This window comes from Halichoerus grypus, chromosome 9, assembly GCF_964656455.1.
Source record: "Halichoerus grypus chromosome 9, mHalGry1.hap1.1, whole genome shotgun sequence".
NCBI classification, from domain to species: Eukaryota; Metazoa; Chordata; class Mammalia; order Carnivora; family Phocidae; genus Halichoerus; species Halichoerus grypus.
The window spans coordinates 113,346,664-113,359,498 of record NC_135720.1 but is presented as its reverse complement, the minus strand read 5'-3'; the positions used below and the strand labels follow the sequence as shown (position 1 = coordinate 113,359,498).

Genomic DNA, 12,835 nt, shown 5'->3' with positions numbered 1-12,835 from the left:
ACAAGAGGTGCAAGGGGGTCATCCAAAATGTTTCCGGTGGTTATCTAAGGAGGACTGTAGGTGGCTTACTCTCTTTTTTGGAATGTAATAGGTTTTCTGCATTTCCTACAATGAATGAATGGATCTGAAGTCAGAAAAGCAAGTAATGCATGTGTCGGAAGGAACTCGATGGTCCAGCTGGGAAAACAGGCACATAAAGCGATAAAAACAATAGAGCAGGCAGGTGTTAAGTGCTGTGGTGAGGCGTGTAGGTGCTGCAGGAACACGGAGGAGAACCCACCTTCCCGACTGTGGACCGCGTGCTGGGCACTGAGCTGGCAGCTGGCCCACGGCCCTGGGCGTATCGTTGGTCGAGTCTCATACGGGGCTGTGAGGCCCAGAGGGCAGAGGCGCTGCCAGTAAGCGGCAGGGCCAAGGTGCTAGCCCAGGTCTGTGCAACTTTGAACTTCTGGGTCACACTTGCTGTCCCAGGGTTTGCCGGGTCTGTGGTACTCAGAGAGCCCACGCACAGAGGAGGGGCGAGTGTGGGTCCTGAGCAGTCTGCGGAGAGTAAGGAGGTCAGTATAGTGAGGGGACAGGGCCTTGGCCAGGCAGGAGAGGTGGACTGGGCTCGAATGTGAGCGGCCTTGATGGCCACATTATGGGGGGCCCTCTGGCTGCGGCCCTCATGAGGCAGAGAGCCCCTGGGGTCGGGCTGCACCTTAGATGACGGCACGGCGGAGAGCGGGCGTGTGGTGGGGGCTACGCTGGGCGGACAGACAAACGGAACAGGGAAATGAGTCTGGCAGCCAGCTCGGGATGGGTTAGAAACAGACTCAGCCGCAAGCCCGGCGCCTCTTAGAGCCAGCGCCGTCACGGAGGCCTCTTGCTCCTCCTGTCAATTTATTTCTCCACAGGCTTCTGCCACATGCAGCTAGGCTCCTACTGTTTTCCTCTCTGTTTCTGAGACCAGGCCAGCTTGTGCCCATGTGTTGGGGAGGGATGACAGGTGAAGAGGAGCGAGCCCCGAGAGCTGAACGGAACAGGCTCGGGGAGGGGGTCATTCTTCATTGGCCTCTATGAAGTTTCCAGCCAGGTCCCCAGACCCAGGAGCTTCTCTCCCTGCTCTGTCCCCCGATTAGCTTCTCACTCGATTTGGAGGGGGCATTCCGTGCACAGGGAGGCCATGCCCTTGGCTTCCTACCCTGACTTGCCGTGCTCCCTCCCTTTGCCTTCTTCCCTCTCAGGCTTCAAGGGGCCTCTTGGCCTGGGCCTGCTGCGGCACTGCTGCCTAGACGCCTCCCCCCTGCCTCGACTTCTTCTCCAGCTGCCCTAGCTCCCTCTTCTCCCCACAGAGTGCTCTCACTGCTGGCTGCTCTGTCAGAATTTTCTATGTCCCAGTGTGAAGCAGGGCCCGATAGGGAGATTTTCCTCAACTAGGGGCATTCGAGGGTCCATGGAGCTGGGAGCTGGTCTTTGAAAGGAATACTCTCAGACAGTGTGGATCCTGCCTCTTGGGCTGACTCATTTCTGTGGTCACTTAACTCCTCGGGGATCTCAAGGGTGGATGCACCACCAGATGCTTCCTCGTCTCTGCTGGGCCCTTTTACCTTGAGACAAGCAGGCTCACTTTGGGCCTCTTTCTGGGCCATGCGCTCTCTTGCTCTCCCTCTTCCTTTCTGTCTGCCAGACCGTGTGGAGTTCTTCGGGGTCGGGGAGATAGCAGCTGGAGTCCCACTGTGGTTTCCCCCGGTACAGCTCTGGCCTTCTCCAGTCCCCTTGACAGTGAAAGGAACGGAGAACTATCTTCATGTCTGTGAAATTAACTAAGTACACTTTAAGATGGAATTGGACTGTTCCGTGGTTTCTTTTTTCTTTTCTTTTTTTTTTTTTTTTTAGATTTTATTTATTTATTTGACAGAGAGAGACACAGCGAGAGAGGGAACATAAGCAGGGGGAGTGGGAGAGGGAGAAGCAGGCTTCCCGCGGAGCAGGGAGCCCGATGAGGGGCTCGATCCCAGGACCCTGGGATCATGACCTGAGCCGAAGGCAGACGTTTAACAACTGAGCCACCCAGGCGCCCCTGTTCCATGGATTCTGACCATGAGCAGGAACAGGGGTTTCTGTGCTGGCAGCTCAGATGTCTGAGTGTTCACGTATTCCAACCCCCACCAATGCACATGTGCAGAAAGTGAAGCCCACGGGGCAGCGGCCCATGTGTCTCTATCAGATGCACAGACCTCCTCACACACCAAGTGTCAGTTAAAATTCAGGTACTCACAGGCATCCGTGGAGCCCATCAGTGGATTCCTGGGGTCCATAGACTCCACACTGAGGACTCTCAGATTAAGTCATTTGCCCAAGGTTGCTCCTCAAGCAGATGGCTGAGCTGTGACTAGAAGCAGGTCTCCTGGGCCTCGAGTCGGGCTCCCATCTCTCACTCTAATCTCCAAACCTCCTTTCCCAGGAATGTGCTATGTCTGGGCCTCGTGCTCAGTGCGTCCCCTCAAAGAAGGGCCCTGGCATGTGAGCCAGTGAGTGAGCTGGTGCTACCTGGCATCATTTGCAGGTGCCTATCTGGGTCAGGCAGACATTCCATCTACCCACTGCGTGTTGGGAGCTACTCTACAGAAGGCTGGAAAAAGAAGCTGGTGGGAATCAGACCCCAGTAAGCTCTTGGCACTGGCTGGGGGCCCCACCGAAGCCCTCTGGCTCTGCACCTCCCACCACCACAGGATACTCAGTGAAGGTCAGCCGCTTGCTGAGGCCACAGTTAAGTCAATTGGAGGGAGAAAGGCTCAAGGGAAAAGTTGAGGTTCTACTTACTTGCAAAGAGAACCAGACTAGAAGTCAGGAGATGTGGGTTTTCCTCCAGGCCCCCCCTATAAGATTTTGTGCCCCCCTGTTTATCCCCTGTCCCATGGCATCTCATTTGACTGCTTACTTTATGGGGGCATAAGTTCTGCAGGGGACACACTGTTCCCTGTTGTGACACATAACAGCCACTCAGACCGGCCGTGACCGCAAGAATGTAAGGCAGTAAGGTGGCATGTTCTCCTCATGGAGGGCAGGCGGCGGCCGTTCTCTGCCGGACACACATTGCCTTTGTCCTCAGGTCCATGGTGTAAAGCTTGCTTTGGGTGGTCTTGGAACTGAACCCTTTGACTCCAGACTGCCTTGGGCCTAGCTAACTTCCACGGCTGATTTGGGGGGTGAATACAGCATCTTGACCTCAGATAAGGCCTCAGAAAGGCAGGTGTTTGGGGATGATGGGTAGCAGATGGAGGGAAGGATGCTGGGCCTGGTATGGAGAGAATGGGGACACCAAGAACCTGATTGGGAGAGCAAGGATCACAAAGGGGTGTTGTTGCCACGAAACTGGGAGGCGAGTCCCGATGCTGGTGCTGTGGCATCCATCCTTGGGAGGAGCCCTTCTGAGATTGACGGGTAGAGAGGGCCTCTGGCTTCAGAAACAGAACTGGTGACATTGGTGCTTCTTCCTCCTCTTCTGTGGAACGGGTTGCATTGGTCACCAAATTCTGTCTTTCCGGGTGAGGACAGGTCAGTGCTGCAGCAGGGTAGGGGATCGCTAGGAGAGCAGGGGGTGCGGGGCAGGGCTGAGCCGCTCCTGTGGCTCAGGGGCCCGAGCTGGGGGAAGGTGTCAGTTTGGGAAGTTCTGTGACCCAGCCCCAGGGCAGGCACAGGTGGGCTGGGCCAGACAGCAGCAAACAGAGAGACGCAAGAAGCATCCTTGAGCACCTGGTTCTTGCCAGCAGGTCAGTGCTCAGCTTCCTTATTTAACCTGCGAATCGGGGTGGAGGGGGTTGCTTATTCCTATTTACAAGGTTCTAAGTGTGTAAGAACCTTGAACAGCAAAATTGGAGTTTGAACTCAGTTCTTATTTGAACAGGTTCTTATTCCTTTATACGGCAGCTGCCTTGCGTGTAGCTGGTCAGTTCTTGGTCAGTTCTCCTGCCATCAGTCATAAAAAAGCAAAGACTCAAACCTCTCTTGGGGAGAAAGCATGAGACAGAGCTGTGGTCCTGGCCAGATTTGCTAGCTGGCACACAGAAAGCCCTCAGCCCCCAGGTGAGTGAACGCATGCAGGCTTCAGGGAGCATGGCTTCTGTTTTCCATCGTTATTAACATTTGGGGCCACGGCGGTGAGCCACAGAGCCCTGCCCCTCCTACTCACTCTCGGCCCCCTCTCCCAAAGGTCCTTCCTGTGCCCCCTCTCTCTGCTGGCCCACCTGCGAGGATCCACAGGTGGTTAGCACAGTCCCAGCCTCAGAAGGCGCTCCTGGCTCAGACCAGGGACCTGTTCTGTGTGCAGCCACCTGCGCCCCAGGGGACCGGGCCTGGGACGGCCCAGCGCTGGGGCCGGGTACGTGCCAGGAACCGCAAAAACACGCCTGCGGTGGGGGAAGCCACAGTGTCCACTGGCGGTTTAAGTCATGGGGTGCCCGTGGACCCCAGTGCAGGCAGTCACTGCAGCAGTCCTGAGAGACAGCTACATAGGAGAATGTGGGGAAAAAAACAAAAGAACAGTATATATACTATGATCACAATTTTGCTAAAAGTTTTTAAAATAAAAGCTTAGAAAAATACACCAAACTGATAGAACTGATTCCAATCCTACCTTTTAAGAAATATTCTCTTAGAAAAAATACCCGAAAAAAAAGAAAAAATACCAGAATGGTACCCCTTTTTTTCCTGTGAGGTGATCTGTGGGTGGCTTTTACATTTTTCTTTATGCTTTATTTATTTTTAAAATGCACTACAATAAACTTGTATAACTTTTCTACTCAGGAAAAAATGTTTTTGATGCGGGGAATATAGAGGCAGGGCCCCGTAAAAACCGTGGAAACCGACAACATTCCTGAAGAGACTGCATAGTAAATGTCCTGTGAACCAGCTGGGGCCTGGGGGCGCTGAGTCAGGGCCTCCACACACACAGATCTGGCAGAGGGTGGGGGGCCGGACTTGCCCCAGAGCCTGACTAGAGGTGGACGTGTGTGCGGGCCTCTCACTGACTGAGCCCATCATCTGTTACTGATACCTCCTCGGGAGCATCCCTCCCCACAGAGACGGGTTGGAGAGGAGAGGAACCTGAGGTGCCAGGCTTTCCCCAGAGGCGAAATCTGGCCAGGACCACAGCTCTGTCTCATGCTTTCTCCCCAAGAGAGGTTTGAGTCTTTGCTTTTTTATGACTGATGGCAGGAGAACTGACCAAGTGACTGAGGTGAGAGTGGCCGCAGTGAATATGGAAATGAGGCTGGAGGGGCGGGCCCAGCGGGAAGTCTGGAAGCCACTTCAGGGGTGGTGACAGACCTCCTCAGGAGGCAAGTCCAGTGCTGCTCTGCCAGGAGACACTCTTCCATCAGACGGTATCCGCCTTCGTTTGAGTGGGGGCCAGATCCCGGAGGGGCTGACATTCAGTCACTGATGGGCCCGGACGTGGAGTGCCCGGGTGCGTTGTCTGCCAGCCTGCTTTTCCCACATTCTCCTGTGTTGCTCGCACACCTTTGCCCGTGACATTTAGCTGTCTCTCAGGACTAGCTGCAATGACTGCCCGCACTGGGGTCTACGGGCACCCCATGACTTAACCTGCCAGCGGACACTGTGGCTTCCCCCACTGCAGGCAGGTTTTTGCGATTCCTAGGGCACGTACCCGGCCCCAGCGCTGGGCCGTCCCGGGCCCTGGTCTGAGTCAGGAGCGCCTTCTGAGGCTGGGGTTGTGCTAACCATGCATGGATCCTCGCAGGTGGGCCAGCAGAGAGAGGGGGCGAGCAGCCCCGGCAGTCCGGGGCGCAAGGGGCCCGCCCAGGGGGAGCAGGAAGGACTTTGGGAGAGGGGGCAGAGAATGAGTAGTAGGAGGGGCAGGGCTCTGTGGCTCACCGTGGCCACAGCAGTCTGGGCTTCCCCCCAGGCCGCCTGTGGGCCTTGCCCTGCTCTGAATTGCTCCCACCAGGGCTGAGTTTGAGCCAGGTGGTCAGTTTGCAGTGTTTGCCCTTAAGGGGCTTGACACACTACCTGAACTTCTGGGTCCTGGATTCCCAGCAGCAGGAGGAGCAGGATCGACCAGCCCCGGGAGAGGCCGACTGGCCTCACAGTCTGCCATGGAATCGGGGCCCTAGCAAAGGAGTACCCAGAGCTGGTGCCAGGGCTCTGCCCAGCACCTCCACACTGAGGGGCTTGTCTTCTTCGAGGAGGGGCTAAAACATCCCTTGGCCTTGCATCTCGGTGATGGTCCCAGACTAGAGCCCAGGCCTCCGACCTGGCGGGGCTTGCTGGGGGCCAGCCCCTTTTCTTGCCCCGAGTGCTTCCCCGTGTACCGGAGGTGGGCAGAGCACCGTGCCATGCTTTCATGACGGGCAGGGGCTGGGGCTGCTGTAGATTGTTGATTCTCAGGTCTGGAGTCAGCTTCCCAAGCCCTGCTCCGGTTTACCTGACCATAGCTTGGCTCGCACCTCCCCAAGCTCAGACCTTTTGCTGAAGGACTGCTGAGCCCCGTGTGCCTGGAAACAAGTCAGGACTATAGGGTGAAGTTCAAATGACTGTACCCTTTCTGCTTTGGTTCTTCTCTGGGCTGGGGAAGAGGCAGCTCTGTGAACTGAATATGGCAGGGACAGGGCTATCTATGTGACCTCAGGCAGGTTAGTCCTTTGCTGAACCTCCGCTTCCTCATGACTAAACAGGACAGCTTCTCTCTGCCCTGAGCAGGACCAGCTAACTCCCCGGCACAGCCCCCGAGCCCAGACCCACCTCCCTGCTTCCACCGCCCAGAACTTCTCCCTGCTCCCAAAGTGGGTGGCTTCTGTCACGTGCTGTTCCCTTGGCTGGGGAACTCTTGACCCACTTCTCTGCCCTCTTCCCACCTCCATGTGAAACTCCCCATGGACCCTGCCACCACCCGCCCCTGAGCCCCACACATCCCTGGGGCTCCCCTTCCCCACCCCAGCACGTCCCCACCTCTCCCCAGACCTCGTCCTTGTCCCTCACAGTGGACTCCAAAAGACCAGTCGTGAAGTCAGCAGCATTGGTTTTGGCTTTTTGGACTCTTCTTTTTATGTCCATGGGGTTCCCTCCAACCATAAGTTTCCCTGGTCCCTCAGCAGATTCCTGTGGCACACGGACAACATGCCGGGCATTGCTCGAGATGCAGACGGCAAAGCTGTGAGTGAGACAGGCAGGCAAGAGTCTCTGGCCCATAACAGCCTTGGGACCCTCTGCAGGCAGCTCAGCCTGTTTTCCTTTTGGCTGAGAAGGGTCCACACCAATGTGCCACATTCCTAAATGTTTCCTTCTTAGGCCTTTTCTACTGTTTGTTGAATGAAGACATGCGCAGCAGTTAAAGAAATTTCCAGCAAAATATTGACAAGTGAGATACCTTTCAAGATGCAAAAGCGTCTTTCCTTCTACTAAAATCATGTGGTCAGGAAGACTCTGAAGATAATCAGAACCCTGGAGGGCCAGAGAAAGCTAGGGAGAAAGGGCTGTGGGGCCTGCACCAGCCCTTCCCTCCGCCTCTGCCAGGACTCTCCCCTGGACTCCCAGAGGCAGTTCCTGCTGTCCATGCTCCTTCCATTCCCGTGGCCCCTGGCTGCTGGGCCTTGGAAACCCCACTCGGCACTGACAAGCCACTGTTTGAGGTACCACCTTCTACGCCTTTGGCGAAGCTCAGTGACAGATACTGGCAGGAAGGAGAAACCATTCAAATGGCAAGTAGAACTAATTACAGCTACCACAAAAGTCATGGCTTCTCGTTCGTGTCTTCTCAAGGAAGTACACCCAGGAATGATGGTGTGTGATTGTGCCAGTCAGTCCACTGAGCAGGTTCACGCGATCCTGCACTGAGCTCTGGCAGGCCGACCTCTCCCTGAGTCAGCCTGCTCTAGGCCCCTAGATGCTGAGGGCCCTGGGCCCAGGGCTTGGGCTGTGTATGCAGAGGCCTGGACCACATCCTGACCCTGCTTCTCCCTCACTGTGAGGCCTTGGCAAGCCCTGCCCTCCCCCACCTCCAGGGGTCCACAAGGTGCTAAGAGTTGGGATTCTGTACCCATAAAAAGAAGGAAACACTGCCCCTGCTCCAGAGGTGCAGAGCAGGTAGGTTGGAGGCAGGTTCTGTGGTAGGGATATTAGTTCCAGAGCCCAAGTGCACCCCAGCCCTGGGATAGATCCCCTGCTCTGGTTCTCAGGCTGTAGCTACCTTCACCTTCCACACTTTGCTTTGTCTACAGCACACCCCACCTAAGCAAGTAGAAAGCCTGGAGCATGAGATAAAGGTCTAACTGTCCCTTTGTCACTCACAAACTCAGTGACCTGGAATAAGTCACTTTTGCTCTGTGAGCCTCAGTTTCTTTGTATAATCGGGCAGTTCCTATCTCAAAGGCTTATAGGCAGAGTTTTTTTCAAGGGATGAATGCACAGTCCCTGCACAGTGCTGGGACGTGGTCAGGAGGCATGTCACTGGCACCTTTGCATGTCACCTCCCCCACAAAGCACGGAGTGACTGGACAGTGGAGGGCTGAAGCAGAGCCTGGAACGGGGAGGCTCTGGTGCTCTGTCCCACCTCTGTCCTCCTATCCTCCTATCCTCCATTCCTCAGGAACTGAACCCACCCAAGCTGAGTGTCGACTACTTATGTGTTTCAGATTTCTCTTAGACTTAGAAACTTTTTTTTAAATCTAAGAAAAGTTCTGTTCACTGAAATGCTTAAGCCAATGAGCTGTTCTACTTTCTTAGCTCCCTAATTAGGAATTCAGCACAGGGCCTGGGACAGTAGTAGCCCTTGGTATAAACATCAGTGTGGTAGAAGGTAAAGTAGAAAGTCTCTCTTCCCCCATCGCCCTCCTTGTGAAGATGGTTCTAAAAGACAGTGGTCCCTTTCTCCCTTTAGTAAAGAGGGTGTGGAAACTTCCAGAATGTTTCTCACCTTTGAGGATTTGGAGCACCTTATAGTCCCCACACAAACTAATCCAAGAGGATGATGTGGCACATGCAGGAAATCAGGGGACCCTGCCTGCACCCAGCACACGCTCTGGCCACTGCCCACTTGGATTTTCCATCCCATCCTGTGTTTTTATTTTGTTTCCCGCTGCCTCTGTCTCCTCACAGCCGCATACGGTCCTCCTGACCGGGTAATGAAGGCCCTGTCTCCAGCTAGATCTGGGCTTCCTGCTTGTCAGCCCTCGGTTCAGCCTTAATGTTGCCTGGAAAGCTCGTGAAGGGTTGGGAGTAAATGTTGGGGCTACAGCAGGACTTGAGAAACTTGCTGAGGTGCACTGTTCAGTTCAGTGCAGGTCCGCACTCGTGTCCTCACCGTTGGGCAGAGTCCGTGCAGGTGGCCCTGCCTCTCTGCCTTCCCATCCGCATACCCTAGATTTGGGCCCAGGCAGACTGCAGGAGCTCCAGCTAGTGACTCTGGCAGGTAGGAGTGGCGCTTCTGAGAGCGCCACTGAGAGGCTCGTGGAGTGGTACCCTCGGCACGGGGGGCCTTCTGCAGCCTGAGCAGAGAGGGCTTCCAGCCTGGCTTCAGAGCTCTCTCTGCCTGGGCTCCCTGGAGCTTAAGGCTTGGAAGGTGCCCTCTGTGGGGCAAAGGTTTTGTCACCACACACAGGCTCCGGGGAGGCTATACACCCGCATTCACTATAGCTCGGGTGCAGCGGTGAGGCCACCAGGTGATGGTCTGCATGAGCTGGCATGAGTTACTCACTTCCTCATCTGTAAAGTGGACGTAAGTAATCACACCTCAGTAGAATACAAAGTCCAGAAAGAGTCCCAGAAACAGGAATTTAGGACACATCATGGGTCATCTCAGTGGTAGGGAAAAGATAGCTCATTCAAGAAATGGACAACTTGCCACCTAGAAAAAAATTAACTGGATCCTAACCTTTAAACCTTACATAAAAAAAAAAATCCAGCTAGATTAAAGATTTAATTGTAAAAAATGAAACTAAAATTACAGCAAGAGAATATGCAAGATTGTTTTTTTAAAAATCTTGGAGAGGGGAGGTCTTTCTAAGCCTGACAGAACTGAGGGAAGCTCTACAAGGTACAGACCAATACATTTCTGCACGAACAAGGCCAACGTGAAAGTCAAATGATGAACTGGAAAAACCAATTGTCTATTTATAGATATATAAAAGGTGTTAATTTTCTTACTTTATAATTTTTCCATATCAAATATAGAAAAGATCAGCACCTCTGTAGATAAACACACAAAGGCTGTAAGGGGGTCATTCCTGGAAAAGGAGCTATGGATGCTCCCCACGCATCCTAGAGCATACGGACAGGAGCTCTGGGCCAAATCCTGGCCCCATGCTTACATATGTGACCCCCGTAAGTTATTCATGCTCTCTGGGCCTCAGCTTCCTGAGCTGTGAAGTGGGGGTAACAATAGTCCCTTTTATTAAGCGGGTTAGCAAGTGTCAAGCATGTGGAACGTGGAATGGGGTGGTAATTGCTATGTACATACTTGATTGATAAAACCCGAAAAGACGCGGGAGTGCCCCAGTGAGTGGGATGCTCTTACGATAAGAAATGTGTGGTGATAAGCCCTGTTGCTGACAGTACGGGGAACCTAGCACTCCTGTCACTGACGGGAGTGTAAATACGTGTTAGACTCCTGAATGCGCATACCCTTTGACCAAGCAATCTCTCTTGATAACCGTCCTAGAGATGAAGCACATATGAGGGTATTCGTGCGGTATTGTTTGTAAAGTTGAAATGGGAAATAGTCCACCTTCAGTGGGGAACTGATTGAATAATTTGCAATATGTCCCTAACCCGGATGATCATGCAGCTTTGACAAAAAGAGGTGGGTCTACCTATACTGATATGGAGCAGTCTCCCAGATACAGGCATACCTCGTTTTATTGCACTTCGCTTTATTGCACTTTGAAGATACCACATTTTTTGCAAATTGAAGGTCTGTGGTAACCCTGCGTTGATCAGGTCTGTCAGCGCTATTTTCCCAGCACCATTTACTCATTTAACGTCTCTGTGTCATATTTTGGTGATTCGTGCAATATTCCAAATTTTTTCATTATTGTATATTTTTTTAAGATTTTATTTATTTGAAAGAGTGAGCGAGCCTGATGCAGGCCTTGATCCCAGGACCCCAGGATTATGACTTGAGCTGAAGGCATACAACCAACTGAGTCACCCAGGTGCTCCTCATTATTACATTTTTGTGGTGATCAGTGATTATAACTCACTGAAAGCTCAGATGGTGGTTAGCATTTTTGAGCAGTGTTTTGTAATTAAGGTATGTATGTTGTTTTTTTTAGACATAATGCTATTGCACACTTAATAGACTGCAGTATTGTGTAAGCATAACTTTGATATGCCCTAAGAAAGCAAAAAATTCATTTGACTCATTTTATTGCAATATTCCCTTTATTGCTGTGGTCTGCAACCGAACTCAGAGTATCTCCAAGGTATGCCTGTGTATTAAGTCATAAGAATAAGGTGTCGAACAACATGTACAAGAATTCCGTTTGTGGGGAAAGGAAGCCGGCTCCGGAGGGACATCCGGGAAAGCAATAAGTTGCCTCTGGGGGCACGCTGTGGCTGAAGGCGGGGCAGAACCTGTGAGTTTTCATGGATCATAATCTGATAAAACCTCCCAGGCAACACTCCTGTGAGGAATAAAACATCCTCATAGAGGTTGGGGGGCAGGGAGCAGCCAGATCTGAGCGCCACCACCAGACACGTGGCCTCGGCATGGTTTTGACCTGTGCGCCTCGTTTTCCTCATCCCTGAAACGAGGATGGAGAAAGACAGCCCACCGGGGTCAGGAGCGTGAAATGGGGAGGTCCGAGTCAAAGCCTCGGGCCCTGCCAGCAGCGGGCAGGTATGCAGGAGGCGCCAGCCCCCCTCCTCCCCATCACGTTCAGTGGCCCGGCTCTGGCGCTCCCCAGCTCCCGGGCCGCCCAGAAGCCTGTTTCTGACGTTTCTGCTTTGAGACTCCTCTCCTCCTTGGGGTGAGTCTGGTTCCTTGGCTGCTTCCCTGACGTGGCTGCTTCGGCCTTCGAGTTAGGAAAGCAGGTCTGTGAGGAGGCTTGGGAGAGGCCCCCTGGGCTTCATCTCCGAGGTTGTGGAAGCTGCCCCCCAGAGAGGCGCACGCACTCAGAGCTGGGCTGGGGCTGGGGCCGGGGCTGGGCACGCCGCGCGCCCTGGGCCCCGTCAGCTCTCGTCCGCAGCACTGCCCTCTGCACATTCCAGAGCCCTGGCCCGGCCCAGCTCGCCCGGGGGCCACTCGGGCGGGAGTGGGCTGTCGGGGCAGACTCGTCTGCAGCTCCCCTCAGCCTCCTGCCTGCACGAGACCTCTCGGTGGCTGGCCCGGCCTGCACGAGGAGCCCAGGATCTCTGTCCCCCTCTGCCTCTAAGTAAAGGAGAAGAATCTGGTGAGGGGCCACGAGAGGCTGCTACCAGCCACCAGTTTGGGAGGGTGCTCACGTCAATCTCTTCTGCTGTCAGGGGTCTAACGTGATGGAAGAGCAAGACCTGCGGGAGATCGGCATCAGTGACCCACAGCACCGGCGGAAGCTGCTGCAGGCGGCGCGGTCCCTGCCCAAGGTGACCACTGATGGCTCTGCAGCCTCGGCCGAAGCCACGGCCCTCTCCCGACCCCACCTGGACCCGGAATAGGGAAGGAGCTTGGCTCCAAACAGGGCATGTAGATCACTGCAAGGTGTCTGCCCCACATCCTGGGGGACCCAGCAGGCAACACAGAGGCCTGTTTACTTTCTTGCCAAGTCCCGAGGCCCCAGAGAGTCAGCAGAGACTAGGGACAGTTGAGGACCCAGTCTAGGCTCCAGAGGGAGGCTCCAGGCCTCTGCCTAGCACAGGA

The 12,835-nt window shown here is 54.2% G+C and overlaps 1 protein-coding gene across 14 annotated transcripts in view; it reads left to right on the top strand.

Moving 5' to 3' along the window:
• The window catches only part of ANKS1A (ankyrin repeat and sterile alpha motif domain containing 1A), a 180,221-nt gene that overhangs the window by 153,063 nt on the left and 14,323 nt on the right, over positions 1–12,835 (top strand). For all 14 annotated transcript variants that reach the window (XM_078055457.1, XM_078055458.1, XM_036096154.2 and 11 more), the window contains one exon: positions 12,463–12,561. In XM_078055457.1, coding sequence (XP_077911583.1) covers positions 12,463–12,561 — 99 coding nt within the window. The remainder of the gene's footprint in view (positions 1–12,462; positions 12,562–12,835) is intronic.